The following is a 25,265-nucleotide window of genomic DNA, read 5'->3' as shown; positions in this document are numbered from 1 at the left end:
TTTATAAGCCGCCCAGTCTATGGTATTTTGCTGTAGCAGCCAGAATAGACTAAAACAGGGCCCGGACCACGGAGCACACTGAGATAGGCCCCTCCACTCCATCCCTCCTGGGCAGATGTAAACTTCTGGATGTGACATGAAAGTTCCCTGGGCTGAGTCTCCCTCCCACTCTGGGGTTTTCCAAGCTGGAAGACGTTCTGAGCACAGCTTTGGGGCCGTGCTGAGCCCCTCAAATGCCAAAGTCCACACAGTTTTCACACCGAGATGTGGGAGTGGGGGCTGCCAGACAGGGCAAGGCAGCAGGACTGGGCTGGTCGTGTCATTCCAGGCAGTGTGGTTCAGTTCGAACGGATACTAGAAAGTAAGCAGCCCCTAGAAAAACAGGAACAAACCATATTTATTTCCAGCTAACCTCCTGCTAATTTGATGGCTCCGATGAAGTTCCCTCCCAGCCCTGTGGTTAGCTGTACTCTCACAGACACAGGTTCAGGATGCCAGAGTTCTGTTCTAAGAGCTTTATTGACCAGATGAGAAGTCAGCTTGAACATAGCTCGTGCCTGCAGCCCCTTCCAGGTGACTCCTCCGTATAGTGTGGTCCTTTCAGTCACTGGGAGCAGCGAGGCCCAGCCCCTCCCCTTCCTCCTGCTGCTCCCGACCTGGGGCCTAGAAGGGATGGGGGTGATATGGCCTGGAGAAGGGTGGGGTGGCAGGGCTAAGGCCCCGAGTGGGCAGGCAGGTCCTATGGACCGGGCGCACGGGGAAGCGGTGTCCAGATGAAGACTGAGGCTGTGTGCACCTCCCTCCTCATCTGAGGGTCGAGCAGGAGTGGTAGGAACAGAGCACTGGGCTGGGCTGGTCTGTGCTGGGACGGGGAGGAGCTGCCACCACAGCCTCGGCCCGGGGTTAGGGGCCGAGCTATCTACCCTCGGATTTGGGCCTCTGATAAATGAAAGTGTGTGGCTGGAGGTGTTTCACCCGGGCCTCTGCCAAACAAGGAACCAGATGCCTGGAGAGGTCAGACCACACCCTGACTTTGGGTCCCAGACCTGAGTGGTTTTCCTCACCCCAAGGGGAGGACACCAGGTCCCCAGAGCCTCAAACACAAGAGGCCCAGAGAAGCAAGTGGCTCCTATAGTCCATGACCCTGTCTGTATGTATGCCCTTCTGCATCCATAGTGATTCCCCGAGCTGGAACTCCCCAGGCCTATTCCGAGGGACACCAAGAAGCCCACCCTCTTACCCAGAGAGGAGAATTTCTGGGAGCCAATGAACCGCCAGCTTCCTCTGCCCCATCTTGGTCCTCCTTCCCTCTCCCCTGGGCCTACTGCTATTCTGGGATCCGAAATGTAGGCTCAGGGAACTTGGCAGGTTGATGACGAACACTCAGCCTAACAGGCTAAGAACAGAGGACTGTGGGGCGGGGTGTGGGGAGAGGGGCCTGGTCCCACCTGCACTAAAACACGGAGGTCTCCTGCTGGTGATGGTGTCAGGTCAGGCAGAGGGAGCCTCATAGAGGAGTGGGATCTCAGGCAGACTCCAAACCAAAGGGAGCCAGACACCCAAGTTCAAGTCATTAGTGATGTGTGGCAGGGCTGAGAGAGGGAGGAGGAATCCTGGAGGTCGCCAAGGCTGCTGGGAAGGGAATGGCAATGAGAAAGCACAGGAGTGGGCAGTGGGCAGTGTGCGGTGGGGGGCGGCAGCCTCACTCAGAGTGGACCAAAGCCCCAGCTCCTTGCCCAAAGCCAAAGCCCTTGGGTCCAAAGTTTTTCGCATAGCATCCTGCAGAGAGAGAGAGAGAGAAGGGGTCAGGCCCGGCTCCTCCTCCCCCAGGCCACACCTCCCAGCCCTCCCACCGAAATCCTCCACCCTGGGCACCCGGCCAGGTCTCCGGAACTGCAAAATCCACCAGCAACCCTCACCTCTGTAGCACCGCGAACCCCAATAGTAATAAGTTCTTGGCTCCACATTATAGCCATTTCCCCTACTGCTGAAATTATAGGAGAAGCACTATCTGCCGTAAGGGATCCGGCTGGGAGTTAGGAACCCAGGTTCTGGCCCCATCCCGCCTGTCCATATCTGCCATATGATTCTGGCCAAGTCACTTTTCCCCTCCAGGCTTGTCTCCTCATCTGTAAAGTGAAGGATCACACTGGCAGCTGTGGAATGGACCCCAAGGCCAGGAATTGGTTTACATTTAGCAAGGGCATAACTAGGGAGCCGCCCACCCCCTCAGACCTCTGGACCCCTGCATAGAAGTGAAAGTACCCACCTTTGCAGTAAATCTCGCCATCCTTGTCAGCCAGGGTGGTGGACTCAAGGCCTTTGCCACACTTGGCGCACCGGAAGCAGGACTTATGCCAGGACTGTGTAGGGAAGGAAAGAGTTACTGCTGCTTCCAGGGATGAGGGTGTCCCTTACCCCGCAGCCCCCTTCTCCTTGACATAAGGACAGTGGAAGTGTTCAAGACACGTCCGAAGTCTGCTCAGCTGGTCCTGCAGGGAGGACGGGGCCCATGGGGCCAGGCAATGGAGGAAGCAGGCCCCGGACCGCACACGACCTCACGCCATCTTCGAGGAAGTGTTGCAATGGCTGGATGGTTAATGGCACCAGCTGCACCAGACAAGGACAGACGAGGGGGTGGGATCGCCACCAAGATCGCTGTTCCCAGACAGGCAGGCACAAGCCTTCTCTAGACCCATCCTGCCTGTGGATCAGTGGTGGGGCCATGGGCTCCAGGTTCGTCCTGGCACTGCCAGCTACTAGCTGCCCAGCCTGAGCCACTTCCTCCTCCGGGAGACCCCTCTGTGCACCTTGCAGAATGGTCGTGAGACCCGCATATGTACATGCCGGCCATGGCGCAGGCTGTTGTAACTGCGATTCGGTCCAGAACTGGGCTCCTTGTTTGCCCGGAAGCCACTCCCTCTTGGAGAGCAGGCTGGCGCTATCTCCCCATGGCTGGCTGAGAGGATCAGAGTGGTGGATGGTGCCTGGCACGGGCCTGGCCCGGAGGAGGCCCTGAGGCGATCGTACCGAGTATTACTCCAGAAGGAGAAGGGGTCGATGAAGTGCACTGAACTCAACAGGGAAAGGCCTGAGGAGTGCTGCTTCTCCAGAGGCCACAGAAGGCCCTCTGTGGTCCTAAGAGGAGCCTGGGAGCAACACAGGGCTAACAGGCTGCAGGGACGAAGCGGGCCCAGGTTTGCACACAGTGACGGGAGCCAGCACAGACGCGAGGACTTCCCAGCACCCCGCTCCCATTCCCAACAGCGGAGCAGGCTGAGCCGCTGAGGGATAGACAGCCCTGCAAAACCGGGAAAGCCAGGGGCAGGCAGGACGCAGGCAGGACAAAACAAGGCCTTTTAAGGTCAAAGAGACTCCCTGAGCACAGCCTGGGCTGGAGAACGACAAAGGAAGCTGGATCCCCTCAGATTTCCTGGCTGCCTGACCTATGCACGCTGGCTCCTCCTCCCAGGCCTCGGGGACAGCGGGGTCCAGAGAGCTGAGATGGGGGGGGGCCCAGATCTCAGTCTCCCTCGGGCCAGCACCCCGTGCACCTCAGCAGCCACCCAGCCTTCGCCTCCTCCTTGGTAGAGCAGGGCTGCTATGCCAGCTCTCCAGGCTGGAGGGGGGCTGAAGTGCGTGTGGACCCCTCACATTGCCTTGCCTGCCCCCCAAATAAGCTGGATCCCTTTGCTCACTCATTCAGCACCCAAATGTACCCCTATTCCTCAGTATTTCTTTCCTGGCCAAGGCCAAAGAGAGGTGGGAGCTTCTCCCGACCTTTTCTGCTTGAACACAAAATTCTCTTATCCACGCCCCCTCAGAAGTTACAGCCTTAACTTAGACCCTGTCTGGGTAAGGGACATATTGATTCTTAGCGATTTCTTTTATAATTTTTTAATCTCCTAGTGAGACATTATGAGCAGAAAAGATACCAACTGCATAATAAGATTAATATCTCCATTTTCGTATCACTTAATCCATGGCAAGGATCTTCATTTTGACCTCACAACAATCCCCCAAAGTACACAATAACAGTAATAACAGTGCCGATAGTAACAGCAATGGCCACACCCTGGGGCTGCGCTGGGGGCTGCGCTGGGGGCTCATGTGCGGTATCTCCTTAATTCTGCAAAACAACTTTGTTTGATGGGACTGTCCTTTGCTTCACTTTACAGATGCAGATGGAGCCTTAGAAAGGTTAAATGATTTGCCCAAAGTCACACAACTAGTAAGTGGCAAAACTAAGGGTTGTTTAGGGTCCAAGTTCTTTTTTTTTTTTACAGACATTTTAAAGATTTTATGTATTTGAGACAGAGCGTGAGCAGGGAGGGGCAGAAGGAGAGAGAGAATCCCAAACAGACTCCCTACTGAGCATGGGGACTGAGGCAGGGTGATCCCAGGATCCCTAAACCATGACCTGAGCCAAAACCAAGAGTCAGGCGCCTGACTGAGCCACCCAGGTGCCCCTAGGGTCCAAGGTCTTAATCATGGTGCCAGGATTCATGACAGCTGTGTTAAGAGCAGGGCTTCTGAGTGAGAGGGACCTGGGCTTGACTCCTAGCCCAGCCACTGCCTAGCTGGAAGAGCTGGGCAAATTAACTTAATGCCTCCGACACTCAGCTTCTTTACCTATAAAATGGGGATAATAATACCTATCTCCGACCATGACTGTCAAGGTTAAAATGAGAGCCTGCTATGGTCTAGATGATATGGCCTAAGTGTCAATTCCCCGGCAATTGGTCCTGGGCCCCGTCCTCAAGGTGGAAAAGACTTGAGAGCCAAGACCCAAAGCCAGAAGAGCTGCAGACAGACTCTAGGCCCAGGTGTTTCCAGACGCTTGCTATGTGACCTTGGCCAAGTGACTCCTCCATCTGGGCCTCTCTGGCCATATACTGAGGGTGCCTCTTCCGTGATTCTCTGACTGCTAGTCTGGGACTGCCAATTCTGCTGCCTCGTCTCCACTGCAGCCTCTCTGGGAGGCGGGATTGTCTCACTGGTCAGGAGCTCACTACAGTGATTCTTACTGTGCTCTGGGGTTGGGGGTCCGCAGGGAAAAGGCATGCGTGGCAGTCAGAAATAGTTTGCAAAAGCTTCCCAGCAGGATCTGATTGGCCCTGAACCTTGAAGATCTCTGCCCTGGGGTTACATGGATGGGTTTCCCAGAGTCCAGGTCTTACAATGTAGAATGTATGTGGATTTTCCAGGGGCTCCTGACATTTTAGGGCTCACAAATCCTTTCGAAAATCTGAGAAAAACTGTGGCTCTTTTTCCCAGAAAGAGACATGTTCCCACAAAATTTTGCATATACTTTTAGGGGGCTTATAGCCCCTTTGAAGCCCATCAGATTGATCTTTACAACTCCCTATAAATTGCATGTAAGCATTTATTTTTTTTTTAAGATTTTATTTATTTATGTGACAGAGAGACAGCCAGCGAGAGAGGGAACATAGCAGGGGAGAGGGAGAGGAAGAAGCAGGCTCCTAGCCGAGGAGCCCGATGTGGGACTCGATCCCGGAACGCCAGGATCACGCCCTGAGCCGAAGGCAGACGCTTAACGACTGCACTACCCAGGGGCCCCGCATGTAAGCATTTAATAATCAGTTTCATCAATGGTGAGCCTGTTATCCTCATGAATAAGAATGCTGGCCAAGCCACCTCTCCCCGGAGCCTATGGGTGTCTTCCTCATTCCTTGCAGACTGGAAGGCACAGGGACAAGCAGCCCACAGGGACGAAGGGTTACTCCTTCCCTAGAAGGGAGGGAGTTAAAGCCTAGTGCTCAGGCTCCCTTGATCAGATCCAGGGTCTGACTTACAAAGTTCGAGAACCCACATTTCAAGAAGGTGTCTCCCCAGCCCGTTTTCCCAGAAGCCACCTTACCTTCCCGGCACCAATCACCTTCTCAGCCGCGTAGACTGCCTGGCTGCATCGGGGGCAGCGCTCGGAGCCACCAATCTTCTGCGCAAACTTGGAGGCATTGGGGTTGGTGGTGGGCCTGTGGCCAGGGGCCCTGTGTGGGCAAGGACGTGAGGTGAGATGACTTTCATGGAAGGGGACAAGTGGAGCTGGCCCCGTGTGGGCATGACCCCGCCTTCATCTCACACCAGGTAGGGGGCGGCTTTCCCAGCCAGGGCCTCCAGGGACCTCTCCCATTTTACAGACCCGGGCTCAGCACAATGCCGTCTTCACCGAAGCATCCTACTGCCCTCTGCCACTGAGGGCACCAGTGAGCAGCTCATTGGCTAAGAATTGCCCTCCTCTGTTCCCCATTCCTGCAGCCTGCCTATTAGATTCTTCCTGGGAGAAATCTGCTGACAAATCATTCCCTCTGGGGCAATGACCTTGGCTAAAATGTGCTCACCCATCTGTCATTTCTGTCCATTCCCCCCAAGGTCAAGATGCGAGTCAGGCGGACTGCCAACAGCCGCTGTTTCAACAGGTCAGAGGTCAGTGGGTGCCAGTGAAACCCTGCCGCATTTCCAAGGAAGGGAGATGGTTGCCCCTTGGCGCAGGGGTGAGAGATGGTGAGAGAAAGAGACAGGTGGGGCAGTGCTGCCACTTCTGAGCCCGGCTCTGGCTCAGACCCTGGCCGTGGAACCCCCGGCCAAGCCACTAAACCTGGGCTGGGGTTTCTCTTCTGAGAAAAGAGGACATTGGACCAGGTAATTCTTGGGGTCCCTCTAAGCTCTAACCCCTACGAAAATATAGGCTGCACTCTCCATGCTGGGAGGAGGCTCGCCTGTTTTATTCCCCACGGGACCCTCAGCTCCTCTCATTGGCCTACATCCAATGGGCGCTCTGGGACCACCGTGGAGATCAGTGGCTTTCCGAGCCTTCCACGGCGGAACCAAAAGTGGCTGCAAATGTGTGTAACACGGGGGTGGGAAGAAAGACCTCAAGGAAGGGGGTGGCGAGACTGTACTCACTCCTCGTGCCTAATGCCCAGAGACTCCCCCTTGTCGGTGCTCAGCGTGCCTGCGCCCTGCCCGTAGCCATAGCCTTTGGGCCCGTACTTCTTGCCGTAACAGGACTTGCAGTAGATCTCCTCGCCGTGCACGGCCACCGTGGTGCTGTCCAGATTCTTCTTGCAGACCACTGGGAGGGAAGGGAGGGTGGTGAGCTGGCACTGGGGTGCGCTGCTTGCTCACAGTAAGCCCCCTGCTGCCGCGGAAGCTCTGCGGGCGCTCTGGGAGAGAATAGCCTGATCTTCCAGGAGCAGCGTGGAAACGGGAATCAGGTAGATGGCCAAGGAGCTGGGGGGGGGGGGGAAGGAGGGGATCTGCGTGGCCTCATTCTAGGAATACCAGCCGGCAAGCCACCTCTCTCAGGAGCCCACGTGTGCCTTCCTCCGTCCTCTCCACCCTCACACCTCGCACCCCAGCATCATCTGAGGCCACAGCCTCGCTGAGCCCAAGCCACAGGAAACCTGCTGAGGGCCTTCGCTCTGCTCTTGACAACGTATCCCAACAGGAGAGAAGAAAAAAGGAAGGAAGAAGGGCTGGGTTTTCCTGCCTCCAGCAATGGCCTCCCGAAGAAACAATCCATGCGTCCCTGGTTGGGGGCGGGGGGCTGGGGGTCAGGGCCGCAGGTGAAGGGATGCACCCAGAAGAAAAAGAAAAGTTTCATATTTACAAGTACCCAGCAAGGTGGGCCTTGAAGTGAGGTGCGGGTCATGCTAATCACAAGATCTGGAGGTTCGGATCTCAGGAACCAGCTTGCTAGAAGGAAGAACCGAGGTCAGACTCGGAAGAATTCCTGACTCCTGGGGTAGGAGCGACTGGAAGAGGATGAGCTTCAGAAAGCCTGTGAGTCCCATGTACCTTCCTGTGCGTGTCAGGGGGCCTGTGCCCAGCCATCCAGAGGGAAATGGTTGGAGCCTGGGGTCATGTGCAGTCAGACTGCCCAGAATCAAATCTCAACTTTCTTTTTCTTTTTTCTTTTTTTTAAAGATTTTATTTATTTATTTGATAGAGATAGAGACAGCCAGTGAGAGAGGGAACACAAGCAGGGGGAGTGGGAGAGGAAGAAGCAGGCTCCCAGCGGAAGAGCCTGACGTGGGGCTCGATCCCAGAACTCTGGGATCACGCCCTGAGCCGAAGGCAGACGCTTAACGACTGAGCCACCCAGGCACCCCTCAACTCTCTTTCTTTCCAGCTATGTGACTTCTGTGTGATGGGCAAGTTATCTTGCCTTTCTAGCCTCCATGTTTCCATTTGGTTCTTTTTTTGTTTTTAATTTTTTTAAAGTAATCTCTACACCCAATGTGGGGCTTGAACTCACAACCCTGAGATCAAGAGTTGCATGCTTTCCAGCTGAACTCAGCCAGGCACCCCTCGGTGCCTCCATTTGTAAATGCAGACCATAATATCTACCCCAAAAGGTGGTGAGGAGAACTAAATAAGATCTTACTTGTAAAGTACTTGGCACAATACCCTGTACACAGTAGGTGCATAATAAATGTTGGCTACTCTTATTAGTAGTATGTGAAGTTAGTATCACAGGGACACAAGGGAGGAGGAAGAACAGGCCCGAGCCTCAGAAGGTCATATGCTCCCAACCCCCACCTACTTCTCTCAAGAGACACAACCGCACTCTATCTGCTCATGTCTTACCCTATAATCCCAATTTGGTTCTATGATATTCCTTAAATATGGAGATTGGGTGTGCCCAACTGGACCATATCCTCAACATGTCCTTCTGAAGAGGGAGCCCTGGAGAAACCACTAGAGAAGCCACGCCTCTCACCTCCTTCTGAGAAGGCTCTCAGCTCAGCTCCTTGCAACTTGCCATCCTCCTGCCTTTAATGCGTCCGGCCCTCTGCCAGCTCCTCTCTCACCCTGAGCCCCAGGTTGCAGACTTCAGACTAAATAAGGACCCTCTAGTCCTGCCCTTGAGATCCTCACCTCATTCCAGTGTTCTGGGCAGCCCAAATATGGAACTTCCCACCACCTCCCCTGGGGCTTGGCTCCCGGGAAGGAGGGAGAAGAGAACAACAGACCAAGGGCTCCAACATTCCCTTCTACGGCGGGAAGTCAGGAGTTGGCCTGAAATTGCTTCCCATAAGGCCCAAGCTGAACTGGGAATTCCAAAATCAGGGGAAGGCAGAAAGCAGAGACAAGAGCAGTTGGGGGAACAGAGGTCTCTTTGGACTAATCTCGCCAGCAGGAGACCCAGGAGCTGAGCCCAGAGGAGACAGCAGGGCCTACGAGTCATTAACCTCCAGGCAGCTCCCTGCAATGCCAACTGAACCCTGACTTCCAGATCCCGTGTCAAGACCACCCTGTCAGTTTCTGCCGTGCTTTTTCTCCCCCAGGCCCTCCTGCCCACCCTGGCCCACCTTCAACACCTTACCCAGGCCCTCCACCCTTCCACCTCCATCCAGGCAATAGAGTCTGGTCATCTGAAGGCTCTACCGAGACTCAACTGAGGGGAATTTTGAATGAAGGCCTAAATAAATTTCTACCAAATAATTTTAAGATAAAAAAAAGACTTAGGTATGGTTAGTTGTGCATGTGTTGGGAAAATGTCCTTCCAGATGCCACAGGCTCAGTGAGGTCTTCTGATGCTATTTTGAAACACAGGCAAGAGGCAGTCCCAGGTGAGAGGTCAGAGCCCCTTACCCCACCCTAAAACAGAGAGGGGTTCTCTCTGGAAGGAAAACCAAGGCCCACAAAGAAGTTCAAGCTCACAGTATTGGTCAGAAGCAGGGCCAGGTCAGAACCAAGCCTGATCTCCAGACTTGGTAGTTTTCTGTCTGCCCAACGTCCCTTTCAGGTAGGCCAAGCCTGTGGGACCAAAAGGGTGAAAATTGACACAAACTTCAGCCTGTGGGTGAGGAGATGCTGATGTCAGAGGGCGCGCAGGGCTTCTCTGAGCTTCCCCTGTGCTCTGGGGTTCTGGAAAACAGCGCAGTTTTATCAGCCAACAACCATTAAGCCAGACCAGGTCTACTTTCCCGCAGGGTGGCTGCTCCACCCTGACCTGCCCAGGAGGGAGCTGGCTGCCTCTCAGAGAAGGGCATGCAGCCTCAGGGTAGGCCCCCAACTGCAGAGCTGAGCTCTCTGGCCTGCTAACAGGTGCTGGCTGCCCCACTGACATCACGGGAGTATACTGTAGGCTCTTTCTGTTCCTGCCTCCAGGTCGAAGGCCAAGCCCAGGGCAGAGGCCATTCTCCCTGACTGTTCCATCATCCTATCTTCCACCTGTCTGTCCCAGGCCCTTAGGAAAGGAAACATAAGTGCCACGCTGTCTAGAAGCCAAAGGACCCAAATGGTCAGAGGCCCAGCCAGCCAAGGGACTATGGCCCTAATGCCACCCAGCCATCCTCTGCGAGCCTTAGGAAGGAAAGAGCCTTCAGGAGAAACTTAGGAAGGAACGCCCTTTGATGCTCAGGGTCATTCTGATCTTGAATTCAAGCTGGACACTTCTCCCGCACTTCTCTGAAAGAGAGAAGCCACGCTCCTCCCATTCGTAAACAAATCATCACAACCCCAGTGTGCTCCGGGCCCTTCTGGCACCAGGAATAAGCAAGCTGTGGACACACCTGATTGCCGGGACCTCTCTGAGCTCGGATGCCCAGGAACTGTGCTGGCCTGGAGACCCCAGGGAGACTCGAGACTGTGCCCCATGGCTATTACTTTCATAACACCCCCTCCCAGCCCTGCTCCCCAGCCTGACTTCCCACAACTGTTTCTAATCCTCCACACCCCCTCCACCCTGCCCCAGGCCTGCTCCCTTCTTCCTATGCCACCCCCTGAATTCCTGCCTTCCCCCAACGGCGACCAGCAGCGACTCCTCCACAAGCAGGACCGAGGCCTCTCAGCTGGCCCCTTGTAGCGATTAAGCAACATGTGAGAGCAAAGACAGAAGCCCTGTGGACCCCAGCGGCCCAGAGCCTCTTCCTGGCCAACGCTGAGCCCTCATTCCCTCGGAACAAATAAACAGCTTGAAAATCCCTAACTGCAGTGAACTGCTGGTAACAACATACCGCTGTGTGCGGCCTCCTCTGTGGGCCACTGGCCAGCACGGCCCCACTGGCCTCACTGACTCCCGCTCATCAGACGCAGCCCTCGGGTGACCACTCGGGCGCCCCTGCCGCCCTGTGCTGGGCGGCTAACAGCCGGGTGGCCCGGCAGCAGGGGGAGGTCTGGTGAGCATCCAGTGACCAGGGGGCCTTGGTCCAGCCGGTTCCTGCTCTGGGTCACAAATCACCTGGGAACAAAGCGGCCACGGACACTCCCAACTTGGCTTCATACGATTCGGGATGGAAGGGACCCCCCTCCCTGGATCTCTCTGATGGGCTACGAGGTCTCCTGTATGTCACCACACCGCGTTGCCTGCAGCTCCCTCAGCTGCGCGTGCGTGTGCGTGCGTGTGTGTGTGTGTGTGTGTGTGTGCACACGTGCGCGTGTGTCCAGGGCAGTGTCTATCATTTACTGAACATTCACAATTGCGTTTTCCAGGCTTCTTTCTGTTTGTTCTCACAGCAACCCCATGAGGTAAGTGTTATTAACTCCCCTGTAATCGTGAGAAAACTCAACCAGGGAGAAACCGACTAATCGCCCATTGGCACACAGATAACCAGAACTGAAAGATTCAAACCCTGCCCAACTGACTCCAGAAACCCAGGGCTTAACTAAGCCATTCCCCTGCCTTCCACCCCACCTGCCCTCAAGGAAAACTCCTCTTCCTCTGGCCAGGATCCTCTGCTCTGATCCCGGTGAACCAGATTATTTAGAAATGAGGGGAGGGGAGCCTCCTCGAGGCCCTGCTTCCTAGGTGCTCTGAAAACACCTTCGGGGGCAAGGGTCCCTGGAGCCACCTGCCGGCTCCCAGCTGTCTGCTGTCTGTTGCCCGGCTTCCTACTCATCCGAGCTTGCGATTCGAGCCACCCTTGTTCCGGGTTACTGGGGGTAGATCTCAAAGACCTGCTCGCTCATCTTCCTCCTACCCCAGGCTATTAGAGCAAAATGGGAGGTGAGGGAAGTGAGCAGGCTGGCCCAGAGGGGCGGAGGAAGGGAGAACCCCGCTCTTTCTCCAGACTCAGCGTCCCCATAAAGCTGCAGCCTCTGTCCCCTTTTAACAAGGGATCCTTTGGGTCCAAATTTGGCTAACACTTTGGGCCCAAAGTGGTTTCCTCTTCAATGATGGGACTGTGGCAAGGAGAAAAAGAGAAAGCGGAGTGGAAAGTTTCCCTAAGCAAGTCTAGAAGCTTGGCTCCCCGCCCCAGAGTGGCTGCCACCCCCACCAGCTCTGGCCAGTTCCTCCCCTTAGAAAGCAGCTTCTGAGCGGAACAAAGAGGCCTGTAAGTGCTTCCCTCCCCAGCTGTGCTCCAGCCAAATGTCAAGCTGTTTACATCCCAAGGGGCCCGTCCCCTAGGGTGTTGACAGGCCCAGCCTGTGGAGGCAGGCCCCGTCCCAGTCCCCACGGCAACAGCAGGGGCCAGGGCGCATACTCACTGCACAGGAAGCAGGATTTATGGAAGCTACTGCCTTCGCACTGAACCTCTTCCGCAAAGTAAACCGTCTTCTGGCACACCCCACATTTCTTGCCTCCTCCCCAGTTCGGCATCCTGAAACTGGACACAGACATGGGAATTAGTTTTACGGGGAACTGGAGACAGATTGCCCGGGACGGAAGAGCCACAGGCAGACCGAGGATGACAAGAGGGGGAGGCAGAGCACCTGCGGGGGCCCCCCAGGTCTGGCAGGGCCCTTCCTCCTGATGGTTCTCCACATCCTTCCCACACTGCCACTCGGGGACTTCCTGCCCCAGTGCCAGCCACAGACAGTCATTGAGCCACTGCTGTATTTGCAGCCCGTGCCGGGCACTCCAGTAGAAATAAGCATACGATACCGGCTCTACCAAGGAGGCTGCGGTAGCAAGACACTGAACCCTCGGCTACATGCATCCACACGATGGATCTCACAGAGTTCGTTGGAGCCAAAGAAGCAAATAAACCAGAATTCACAGAACACAAATAGTTTGTGGGAGGTTCACCAACAGGCAAAATTCATATTGTCAAGGGAGGAACCCATGGGTGGAAAAGTTATAAAGAAAAAGCGAGGGAAGATTATCAGAAACTATTATCTTAGACTTGTTACCTGTAAGACAGGGACAGGCCCACAGCTGTGTGGGGGGTCTCCAGAGGGGCTGCTAAGGAGCTGACAATATTTTTTTCTTAACTTGGGTGGTTGTCGCATGGGGGCTCACTTTACAACTATTCTTTGAACTAGATATGAAGGTATTATATGCTCCTTTATGTGTAAGGTACAGCTCACCCAAAAAACCCAGAATTTTTTCAAGCTGGGGGTAGGCACACAGGGCACAGTTCTCGAGCCTTAGAGCCCATTAGAACTGGGAGTGCACGGGGCGTCTGGGTGGCTCAGTCGGTGAAGTGTCTGCCTTCGGCTCAGGTCATGATCTCTGAGTCCTGGGATTGAGTCCCGCAGCAGGCTCCCTGCTCAGTAGGGAGTCTGCTTCTCTCTCCTTCTCTGCCTTCTCCACGGCTCGTGCTCTCTCTCTCAAATAAGTAGATAAAATCTTTAAACATAAATCGGGAGTGCAGGGGGCCTTCAGCAAAATCAAATTGACCAGTGCCACCCCAGACCCCAGAGGAAGTACAGGCATCTACATTTTTTTTGAAGATTTGATTTATTCATTCGACAGAAAGAGCACAAGCCAGGGGAGCAGCAGGCAGAGGGAGAGGGAAAAGCAGGCTCCCCGCTGAGCAGGGAGCTCGATGCGGCCTCAATCCCAGGACCCTGGGACCATGTCCTGAGCCGAGGACAGACACTTCACCGACTGAGCCACCCAGGCACCCCTGCGTTCACTAATTATTACTAACGCAGGAGAGGCCATGCTGCAGGCTGGTACTGACGTGCCAGAGAGCAGCACAGCAGGTGCCTGCTACGGAAACTTGGAGAACAGAGACCCCCGCAGGCTGATGGGGTCCTCCATTCAATAGACATGTGACTGAAGGAGGAAGAGACAGAAGTTCACAGAGGGCGGGGTCCTGCGCAGGACACAGGTGACCGTGGGTACCAGACAGAGGATGAGGCAACTCAGGATGTGGGGCGTATAGGATGACGCAGGGGTGCTGGAAATGAGGGGGGACGGGGCCAGAGGGGGCTGTAGCCTCAGGATGCAAAGGTGCCTAAGGAGAACACGCACCAGTTTTGTGTATCAGGAAATGTTGCCAACAGGGATGTCATCCAGAGCCCACCCTCCTGGTAGCAGCTGGAATCAATGTCAAGGACAGAGGGAGACATGGATGGTTTCCACTGCTGGAGAGTGTGCCATCTGACTGTGGACACAGGCCTCAGCTCAGCAAGGTCTAGGTCGTGTTCACAATGGAGTCCCCACAGCCTGCCCAGTGCCTGGAGTCAGGCGTTCATACAGGCGTTCAGGAAGTCTGGAGGAATGAACGAAGGATGCTCTGATACTGAAAGCCACAGCCAGGGCCGAGTTCTCTATGTCGGGACCCAGCAGAGGTGCTCAGTCGACGAGTGCAGGCCGACAGGCAGGGTTTAAGGTGGGGAAGGTGATGCTGGTGGCACTGGCTCATGACAGTCCCTGCGGCTCGAATATCACAACGATCACGGGGATTTTCAGTGAGGTTTTGTCCGGCGCATTTTCACACCTCTTCTTTGTCCTCCCAAGTCCGAGAAGCTGGGGTTCCCTCGGGTCCCACCCTGACCCCCCTCTGCCGAGAACCTGCCCAGGCTCATAATTTCAGGTAAGCATCTCCACCTGGATTGGATGGTCCACACGTACCTCAGTTTCAACGTGAGGGACCCGAACGCATTGCCTTTTCTCAAACTTGTTCTTTTTCTTGACTTTTCCACTTTTGCTCATGGTACAACCATTCTCTCCATCACAACAGAATTATCCCACTCCTGAGAATGTCGATGGGCTCTTCCCCCTCCCATAGCTACACCCCACTGTGTGTTCCCCTTTATCCACTCACCCCCAAAACCTGTGCTGAGCCCTTTAGACTCTCTCCTCTCCATCCTTCTTCCCAGCATCTTAACTCACCTCTCCCTCGTGCAGCCCATCCCATGCCCCCTTGAAGAGCACACCACACCATATACACCTGTTTCTTGGCAAATACCCCGATTTTCAGCCATGGCACATGGCCTGAACCTAACCTAAGCAGCCAAGGTTATTGGCTCAAAGATGGGCCAGCTGTCCGTTTCAGACCAGTAAGACAGGAGAAGGCAGTTCTGGGGGCTCTGGAAGAAAAAACGTCCTGATCTTTTGAGAGAACTTCCTGGAAGCAAGTCCCTCTTCCCCCAGTGAGGAGAGGGCTCTGAGGTTGTTGTCCCAAGGGACACAAGCAGTCCCAGGATGAAGCTGACAGCAGGGAAGACAGAGCTGAGAGATAAAAGGAAGGAAGTCTGCAATGCCATCATTACGCCACCAAATTCAGCCAAACCCAAAGGTCAATCTATCTGAATTTTCCAGTTAAGCAAACCAACAAATTCCCTGTATAGTTTCATCCAGTTACTTTACAAATGAACGCATCCCCAGAGAGACGGCAATTATGGTCCTGCTGCTTCTGGAGTCTCCTTCCTATTCCATCCCCAAGCAGCTGCCAGATCTTTTTTGTGGAGAGGGCTCCCCTGCTCAAAAACCATCACTGACTCCCTGCTACCCAAGAATCACACCCCCCACCTTGAGATCCTCCCCGGCACAGTCTCCACTTCCTCTTCCATCTGTCTCCAGTTACCATACCTCCCCCATTCTCGGGGTTGGTGGTTGAATCACTGCGTTTGCTCCCAGAATGCCCAGAGCAGGACCTGGCCTTCGGGGAGTGCTCAGTCCATGCCTGTGCTCAGAGCTGGGAGAGGCTGTGAGGAGGCGGAGGGCTGACGCTGGGGCCCACTGCTCTCTCCCACATGGGCCTGGGCTTCCACACATCACTGACACACCCCGCAGGGAGGATTTCTCTAACTGCACATGACTTCTCTCTGCCCTCCTCAGATACCCCCACAGGGCCTGAGCTCCCCGATCCTGGAGGACAGTCCCCAGCCCCAGCCTCTGAGGCCCCACCACTCATTCCCTCAGCCCCACTCTGCCCTGAAGATTCCAGGAGCTAGCTGCCTTGTCGAGCAAGACCTCAGGGCTGCAAAACCATATGATGTGCAGGGCGGTTCGGTGAGAAGAGCGATATTGCTGTCGGCCTCAGCATCAACCATTCCCCCCAGGTCTACTCAGGCAGCCACCCTCCACTGAGTGACTCAGGGGAGACGTTCCCATGCCCAGCTCTAGAGGCCCACCATGGCCATCCCATTCCCCCCCGGGGGGGGGGGGGCGGGGGGCAGCTTTAAGAACAGGCAGTGATGTATGAGGGGAGCTCTGTTTGAGAAGCTTCTGGAAAAATAAGTGTGTTCATATGGAGCCACACAGCTTCTCTTGTGCCTCTGAGGGGGTGACTAGGCATCGCCCCCGGGACTCCTGCAGCCAGGGCAGCCCAGATGACAGACTACCCTCCACTGCAGGCCTGCTTTGCCCCAGGTTACATACATCACCCCGTTCTTCCCATCTGCAGATGCGGAATATACGCCCACCTTACAGAGCGGAAAACAAGGCTCAGAGAAACTAGGCACTTGCTTACCGTCCCTCATCTGGAAGAGACAGAACTGGGATTCCAATGTGGGTTTAGCCACTTCTGGGCCCTCTCACCCCAGTGGTCATGCTGTCACCCCATCCTATAAAGGGTGTCCGCACACAGTAGGCATACAGTACACCAATGCTTGGCTCTCTCCTCCATTTCCAACCCCGTGAACTAGCAGGGGACACACTCCATGCCCCTAGGAATACCCCTAAGGGAGGAAAGTTCCCCTGACCATGTGGTTGGGAACCAATTCCAAGCAGTGTTTTGTTCCCAGATACAAAGCCCTTCTCCCTCTGGGGGAGACCCACAGCTCCATACAGGCCTCTCCTTGTTCTCCCTGGCTGCATGTCAGGGGCCCACATCCAGCAGGGCCCCAGGGAAACAGGAACAAGGGCGGAGAATGGGTGAAACCCAAGGACCTGCCAGGGAGGAAAATCTGCCTGGGATGCCTCTGGGCTGCCCCATTCCTTCGAGCCTGGCCATGACATTGGGGGTCTCCTCTCAGGAGCCCAGTGAAGGGACAAGGGCTCCAGCACCTTGGGATAAAAACCAATGACTGTTCACTGACTGGAAGGGTCCCAGGCTGCCCCTGCGGATGGGCTCCCCATCCCCTGTGGCCCCATGAGGACCCCTCCAGGGGACCCGCCTGCGGGGAAGAGTCTCTGCTGGTGGGAGCCCTGGCCACCACCATCCCTACAAGGGGCAGGGAGCACTCTTCACTCCACCCCCTCCCTTCTGCTCAGCCCCTTCTTTACAAGAGTCTAATTCTAACTATCTACCAGGAAGCCGATTGCCTTAAAAGGAAACCCGTTTCTCAGAGTTTCTGGAGTACTTAGAGGGATACCTGGCTTCTTCTCAAGTTCTGGCTGCCCGACGCCCTGTGGGAGACTCTGAGGAGGAAAGTTCCCCAGGTCCGAGTTCAGGTGGGAGAGTTCAGTGGTGAGGAAAGTGGGTCTGGACTCATCCATTCCTGGCTGAATGATCTCGGGCAACGTCCTGTTCTCCCTGAGCTTCCATTTGCAAGGCTCTAAATTGGACCGTACGCTAGCTCCCTAAAAACGCCACTCCGAGGAGGCCACGAGAATGTATGGGAGTGCTGGCACGATGCCAGGCCAGATCCGCTGATCACCAGTGACAGGGCTGGCCTGGGCAAGCTTAACACCAGCTGTGGGGCCAGATGTCGACCGTCCTTCCCAGCTGGTCCACATCTGGAAGCGACAAGGCTGGAGAAATAACATGCCAAACAGGGACCACGAATTCCTGACTCATCCGTCAGCCCGGCGAACGAGACAAGTGACTTGCCCTTCTTTGGGATTTAGTGCCCCCCTGGCGACTTGAGAGGCAAGCAGAGGCTTGTGTCTTTATACCAAGCTCTTTTGTGTATTGTTCCTGGTGTTCGCGAAGCACTGCTGTGTTCTGTAATCACGTTATCCACCTGGTGGGGTTCAGAGAGTTACATTCCCGTTGGCAACTGCTGTCTGTTTCCTGGTTTGGCCTACTTCACTGTGTTGGTAATCTCGAGAGAGAACAGGGCTTGTATTTTCTGCTGAGTGGCTAGAAATATCTGGTCAGCCATTTACCTAAAATGTCAGGATCCTGGGCGCCTCAGTGGCTCAGTGGGTTAAGCATCTGACTCTTGCTTTCGGCTCACGTCATGGTCTCAGTGTTGTGAGATGGAGCCCCGCAAGAATGGGCTTGAGATTCTATCCCTCTCCCTCTCCCACCCCCACCGCCCGCTAAAAGTAATTACTTAATTAAATCTTAAGGGAAAAAAAGGTCAGGATCCTTAAGGCTGGCTGGAAGCCAGAAGCCAAGGACTGGCTTCTTCTGATAAGCTGTCCACACCTTCCCATCCAGTTGTCCTGTTAAGAACTGAGAAGAGGGATTCAAGATGGCAGCTCGCATAGCAGGCGAGAGAGGCACAGGCCCTCATGCTCACAAATGTCCTGAAAGTCAGTCTGAGCTGATGGGTTCAGTGTGATCATGTTTCAAGTCCAAGGAAGCACTTCAGAGATGTATAATCCTTAACCAGGGGCCACAAGAACCTTAAGGAAAAGCCTCGTCAAACCACAGATTTGATAAACCATTCCATGTCTTTATTCCTCCAGTGGAAAAATCCCATCTCTCCCATTCCAAAATCTCTTATTTCCTAGGGTCAAAGAGCAACTTCTGGGCACAGGGCTCGGGTCCCCACCCACTTGGTCTGGTAGAGACCTGTCAGGTGTTTGTCTAGTTAGAAATGTAATGCTCACGTTATCTGAGCTGCGTGGTACTTGGCCAGGTACTCAGAAGAGCTGTCATCCCATCCAACCCTGCACCTCAGCCTCTTCCTCCACACCCTCATGCCAAGAGAGCAGCCAAGGAGAGAGAGGGAAGGAGGGGGCCCTGTTAATCAGGGTTCAGAACCCATGTCTTCGAGGTGACACCTGAAAACCCAGGAAATAGACTTCCCCTGAAAATAAAATGGTCACTGGGAGGGGATGAATGGTCGATAGAGAAATGCCGGTTTGTCCCCAGCTTCACACAGCCCACTACATGGTCCCTTCACAACCCTGCCCACGGCTGGCCTCTCTGAGAAGCTAAGTGGTATCGTTGTGCCATGATCCCTCCAGGCCCCCCGATACTCTGGAACTCGACTGTCACTCCAGCTCAGGCCTCTCTCCGCGGCAGGAGTGTCCTCTTTCCACATGCACGTCCCTGGCCCTGTGTGATTGTGAGCTGACAAGTACAGTGCTATGTCTCCTCCTGCTTGTCTCGGAAGGCCTTTCACGGCAGAGCTCTCCACCCTTGGGAGTTCAGACATTTGAAGGTCAACCAAGGTAGAAGGAGGGGGAGGGTCTAGGATTTTTTTTTAAATATTTCAAAACTATTACAAGAAATCCTGTATTATAATAAGGTCTCACAGGCTAAGCAACAGATCAAGTTTCTTTGGTTTTTTTCTGGAATGATGTCAGTGTAGAGTGGTAACAACTGGGAGTCCCATGCTGAAAGGTCTGACGGATGTTTCCTGGATTGATTTTTAAAAAGCAGAAACAAATTAGCACTTAGACCTGACTTCCCAGGAAGCTCCATCCCCCGCGATCCCCGCAGAAAGAACCCCAGGCAGGCACACTGGAAGGGAGGGTCTGGTTGGCTGGTCGGGGCTGAGCCTGTGCTCCAGCTGCAAACCTTCTAGTCCTTCCTCCTTTGTCACTACTGAGGAGTCAGACGCTACCTCCTGGCCCTGGGGAAGCACTGGAAATACCAGAGTCTGGAAACGCTAACTGCCTCCGTATTTACACACTTGACCATACATGGGAATTACTCAATGCCGACGTCAGACACATTCCTGAGGAGCTGTGTAGACCAGTCACGTCATTACCAGAGAAATTCCTGACAAGTGGAAACCACAGGCAAAACCTCTGGTACCCAGCACCCCCTCTCCTCGTCCTCCCTACCCGCAGCTAGCTGCGGGGGGTGTGTGTGTGTGTGTGTGTGTGTGTGTGTATCTTTTTCTCAAGCAGTCTCTTTTCCAGGCTTCTTTTCTTTCCTGCAAACCTGGCCTGGAAATTCAAGCACGCATCAGACCTGGTGAAAGCATATCCACTAGGATCTGGGACCTAACATCCAGGGGTGTCCTCTCCTCCCTGGCCACGCAGCAGACTGGAAACCTAGTTTCCATGAGTCTAGGTCTAGGTTTAGTCTAGGTCACGAGTTCTAACCCTGCCTCCGTCCACGTTCACAAGGGCAAAGCCCTACCTTCCTTAAGTACTTTATAAGCCACAGCAAAGCACTTTGTAAAGCTCACAAATGGCAGGTAGTCTGCCCCAGTACCTTTCTTACTAACTGATCTAGAAATCGGAAATGTATCGGAGCAAAGAAAAAATGGAACACAGTGACTGAGCACGGGTTTGGAAGGAGTTTGCCTGTGTTTGAATGGCGCCTCCGCAACTGACCAGCTGCACTACTGGGCAAGTTCCTTATCACCTCACAGCCTCAGTTTCTTCATCTGTACAATGGGCAGCATCAGGCCGTTCATAGATTGTCCTAGATGACACACGTGAAGGATTTAGGCCCATCCCTGGTGCCTGGTGAGTGCAGTATCTGCTTACGATCACCTTAAGGGAGGGCTGACTCTAACACTATTATCAAGTTTTGGGACTCTAGAAATTTGCCAGTATGCCCAAGTGATGGCAGATGGTTGACTCGGAGGAAAGGCCCTTTGGTTCTCCCTGGCAATTCTTTGTTTAGAAGCCCTCGCTGGCACCTCAAAATGCAGAATGCAGGACTCTTCAGTCCTCAAGCAAACCCACTTTTCACAATAAGCTGGGTTTACATGAATATTTAAAACTTTGGCAGCCTATCGCAAAAGCCTTCCCGGTTTGCTCTTCCTACCAGGAGATCCACAGTCAATAAAAACTCTGTCTTTTTCCCCCTCCCCTGGTTCTCAGTACTACTCATGGGGAAAAACTATTCGCAAGGTTTATGAGCGTCCAGTAGGGCCACTCAGCTAAAAGCCTGTATCTACCCCTTCCATTCACCAAATGTTTGCTGACCACCCTCCATGCGTCACGCTACGCTCGCAGGCTGCCACTCTGTTCCAGGGAGGACTGGCCAGCTCCCAAGGCACATGTTTACAATTCAAAAAGGAAACACCCGGGGCCAGGAAGAAAGGTTCTGGGGCAGACTAGAGGCCTGAGGCTGCGGCACCCCAGGTTTGCACGCTTCACTAGCAGCCCGGTTGCAGAGCTGGTGGGCTTGTTTTTGAGCTTCTCCCCTGCATCCCGTCCCCCCAGACCCTCTGGGCAGTGTCCCCTCCCCCTCGTGCAGCCCACACCACACCCTCTGCGGGATAAACTTCCTTCCTGGTCTAACTGTCCCCTCCCCGGATATCCTCCCTGAGGCAAAGGGTCATTCCCTGGGAAGCAAGGCGGCCTTCAGCAGTGGCGGGATAAAGGCTGCCCAAGAGCAGCTAGGGGCTGAGGACGGTCTCTCTGGAAGGAGGTGACCCTGGGCTCCTGAGTCGGAGCCTGGCTGGAGAATCAGGAGGCACCTAGTGAGCGAGAGCTACGGACGCCCTGCACCCCGGTCCCCAAATTCCAGGAGAAACCCCCAACCTGCACTCTGAGGTGCCTGACACACGGCGGGCACGGGCAGCCTCCTCAGCTTCTGGGAAGGAAAGGGGAGGACAAGAGAGAAGACGGTCATTGAGCCCTGCTGTGTCCCACGTCTGTGCAATACATCCCCCAAGGCACATCTCCAAAGGAAACTGAGCACCGAGAAGTTACTTCACTTGTCCAAGATCACTGTCTATTAAGCGGCAGACTCAGCTGTCAAGACTGAGCCAGACTGCCTTCCCGTCTCTCTCAGGGAGATTCGCAGCTGCCCCTTCATGACACTTTCTCCTGGAGCCCAGCGGATCTCCTAGGTGCCACTGCAAGTGGATCCCAGTGCACAGCCCTCCCAGGGCGGGAAGGCCCTGCTCCTTCATTCACCCCCATGGAGCAGGGGGTGGGTGGCTGCAGCCCAGGCCGCTGGGGAGGCACCAAGCCCCGGCTACTGCCCCAGCCTCAACACAGGTCCTGGTTAGCTTACAGCAGCACGGGACGGAGAGCATGCAGGATCCCGCGCCGCCTGTGCGGGTGCATACACCTGCCGCAGAGGGCCCTAGGGGTACCCGATTGCAAATTGCTTAAATTCGCCCAATCCCCCGCTCCTTTCTTGCTCCCCAGCCTTCAAGGGCTGAGGCCACGAAACACTGACGGCGGGGGGGGGGGGCATAATCCTCCCCACCTAGCACCAAGACTTGGGGGTGGGGGCAGGTGAAATGTTGCCGCTTCCATCTGGTTCTCGAGGGGGAGTGAAAACTGACACCTGCGCTCAGGGCTGGGCCACGAAGCCAGATGTTTCCCCACCCCACCCGCGGGCACGTTCTCCTCCCCCTGGAGCAAGAGGGTGAGGGAGGGGGTGACACGGATGCCCTCATCCCCTGCCATACAATGAGCGTCAGTGGCGCGCAGAATTGCCGATTGTTCTGCCGCCAGACCTGCAGGCGATGGGGGAGCCGGGCCACCCCGGGTCAGGCGCACGCAGGAGCCGTTTGTGCCAGGGCGCCCCGAGCCGGGAGGCACCCAGAGCCTCCCGGAAAGGGAAGCGCCGCTCGGGCTAAGAGCGGCCGCTCGTCCCACTCCCACGGCCCGGGAAGGCAGCCTGGCCGCACCACTTTCCTCCCAGCGCGCCGCAGCGCCCCAGGGGGGCGGGCGGGCGGGCCGGGGACATCGGGCAGGCGCCGCGGGGGGGCCGGGCCGGGCTGGGGGCGCACGGGGAGCCGGGGACGCGCGGCTGCGGGGCGCACTCACCTGGCAGCTGGCTGCGCGGCGCGGGCAGGAACGCTGTCGGAAGCGGCAACTGGGTGCGCCCGGCCCGCGCCGCGTTTTGTTCCGCTCCGGGGAAGGCGTGTCCGGGGCCACGCCAACCAGTGGGCTTTGCACACTGCACCACACCAGGGCTGATGTCATGGCGCGAAGCCCCGCGGCGCTGCACCCCCCCCCCCAGACCGGGGTGGCCAGACGGCGTGGGCAGGAGACGCCGGCTCTGCCCCTGCGGACCCACTGTGCGTCCCTGCGAACCCACTGTGCGCTCCTCCGCCACTGCTGCGGAAGCGTCTGGGGCGCATGCTTGGGACTGTCGGGGTTTTCCTGTCCGCCAGGTGGGAGGTTGCGGATGTGAGCTGAGAGATCAGCGTCCTGGTAAACTCCTTCCTCTAGTAAAAGGTTGAGGGCATGGCTGGGGGGTGTGGGGTCTTACATTCGCATGTGCTGGTGGCAAGGTGTAAGAAGCACATTTGGGCACCAGAGTAAGACAGGCCTGAGCTCTGCTCTTGCCCCTTCCACTTACTAGCTGAAGCCTTGACCTTGACACCTAGCCTTTCTGGGCTTCAGGGGTATAATCCACAGGGATGTTGTGGGGGATAACGGTGAGATCGTATGGGACCAGTAAGCCCTCAGCAGTGGCCCACCATATGAAGGATACTCAGCTTAACTCTTTCCTCCAACAGCTCTTGTCCACCTCAGCTTTCCTGCATCTTCCCTACTACCCAAAGGAGAGCGCCCCACCCCCAAAAGCAGCAGTTCTGAAAAGCGGGTCCTCCTCTGAGGCTTTTCTCTGGGCCTCCAAGCTTCAGAATAACAGACAAAGGCTCAGGCCACTCAAAGCTGCCCCTGGAGCAGTTAGCCATGGGTATGGCACCTTCACCCAGTTCCCAGCCCTTGCTGCGGTCCTGTTACAGGCATTGCAGAGGGCAGAGGGGCTCACATCCTGCCCAGCCTCTGCTTCCACCAGCGGAGAGCCTCCACTGCTTTCTTGGACTCAGGAACAGCCCAGAAAACCAATGCTCTGAACAGAGAAAGAGCTCCCCAGGCGCCCCAGGCCCAGAGTGGGGAGCAGAGCCAGGCTCTCAAGCCATTTCCACCACCACCCCCTGCCACCACCACGGCCCTGCCCTACCCTGAGCAAGGAGCACTGCCCTCTGTTTGGGACTTGTGGTCTTGGGTTTGGAGGAACGTGGAGAATCCAAGAGGCTGATGTTCCCAGGAATGTGAAGAGCGACAAAGAAGTGAGAGCCTCAGGGAGATAAAATCTTCTAGTTTGTGGTTTTTTGTAACTTGTTCACTGTATTTCTAAGTCAAAGGGGAACTGAGGGCTGGTGTGATCTCTTATTGTTCGGGTCTGAGTGACATTATTCGCGCTGAGAAATGAACTGTACTCAGATCTTAGGTACACATTTCTCTGTGATTGTGTTTGCTTGGTGGGTGTGCCCGTGTGTAACTTTCTGCTGCTCTCTCGGGCTCTAGAGCATTCTCTGAGCAGGAGGTAGTGCTGCCTCCTTCTGCCCATAGCAGTTAACTGGGGGCAGGTCCTGGAGGGTTTGCTGGGCAGCTGGTCACCCCTCACCCTGAGTCATCTATACATGGAGCTGCCACATCTCCCAGCCTGGACAGGTGTCAGGGGCTCAGACCCTCACAGGCTTCAAGTTCCAGGACTGCTGAATCAACTCTCATCTAGGAATAAAATCAAGCGATTATCTGGAAAATGAAGTGTTTCTCTAGGTTTTTCTTACCTTCTTCTATGAGAAACATCTTTCCTTTGGCCAGGCTCTTCATATAAACAGGGCCCTCTAGGATTGGGACGTCTACAAGCACCCCACCAGTGTTTCTTGCAAATTGGGCCTTCCTCATCTGACCCAACCAAGATGTAGGAAGAAAAGCCAGGAGAATTTCTGGCCATTCCTGCACTGAGCAAGCAATACATCAGCAGGTACATTAAATTGCAGAACTATGATCAGTGTCAGAGGCCATGGGCTTGCTGCCCAAAGGTGGCAATCTCGCGGGATTATCCTCTCTCCCTTCAGTTCCCAAGATCCTGGAGAGAAGAGCTTTGAAGTCTTGCCCAAGATCTTACAAAAGGGCAAACTCCTGTATTTCTTTCTCTGGCTTGAGTTTGTCCTTTCTGGAGCCATGGGACCGTTGGTGGATTTCCCCAGTAACAACATGCCAACCTGTGCTTAGGCCTTCGGGAAGATCCAGGGAAGGAGAGTGGTAACAGCAGTCACACTCGGATTTCTTCCAGAGGATCTTAAAGCACCTTGTAAATAGAGTGGCTACTTAA

At 55.2% G+C, this 25,265-nt stretch overlaps 1 protein-coding gene across 1 annotated transcript; it reads right to left on the bottom strand.

Annotated features, from left to right (window-relative positions):
- Positions 1–500: 500 nt before the first annotated feature.
- CSRP1 (cysteine and glycine rich protein 1) lies at positions 501–23,108 on the bottom strand. The gene is made up of 6 exons (XM_045787688.2): positions 22,958–23,108; positions 12,460–12,578; positions 6,928–7,096; positions 5,882–6,011; positions 2,270–2,363; positions 501–1,779 (listed from the first exon to the last, which is right to left on the bottom strand). Exons 2-6 carry the CDS (start codon positions 12,569–12,571, stop codon positions 1,703–1,705), a joined length of 582 nt encoding a protein of 193 aa, XP_045643644.1. The 5' UTR covers positions 12,572–12,578; positions 22,958–23,108; the 3' UTR covers positions 501–1,702.
- Positions 23,109–25,265: the final 2,157 nt, after the last annotated feature.

The sequence above is a fragment of the Ursus americanus genome, chromosome 2, assembly GCF_024610735.1.
Source record: "Ursus americanus isolate L20-20 chromosome 2, mUrsAme1.1.p, whole genome shotgun sequence".
NCBI lineage: Eukaryota > Metazoa > Chordata > Mammalia > Carnivora > Ursidae > Ursus > Ursus americanus.
The sequence above is the reverse complement of the archived record's forward strand: the minus strand, read 5'-3'. Positions and strand labels throughout refer to the sequence as shown.

Excerpts from the sequence above, each read along its gene's own strand:
- CSRP1 (XM_045787688.2), bottom strand. The coding sequence starts at position 12,571 with ATGCCGAACTGGGGAGGAGGCAAGAAATGTGGGGTGTGCCAGAAGACG. Across the intron at positions 2,364-5,881 it reads AGGTGATTGGTGCCGGGAAG|TCCTGGCATAAGTCCTGCTT; the intron begins GTAAGGTGGCTT and ends TTCCCTACACAG. Across the intron at positions 1,780-2,269 it reads TGGCGAGATTTACTGCAAAG|GATGCTATGCGAAAAACTTT; the intron begins GTGGGTACTTTC and ends CTCTCTCTGCAG.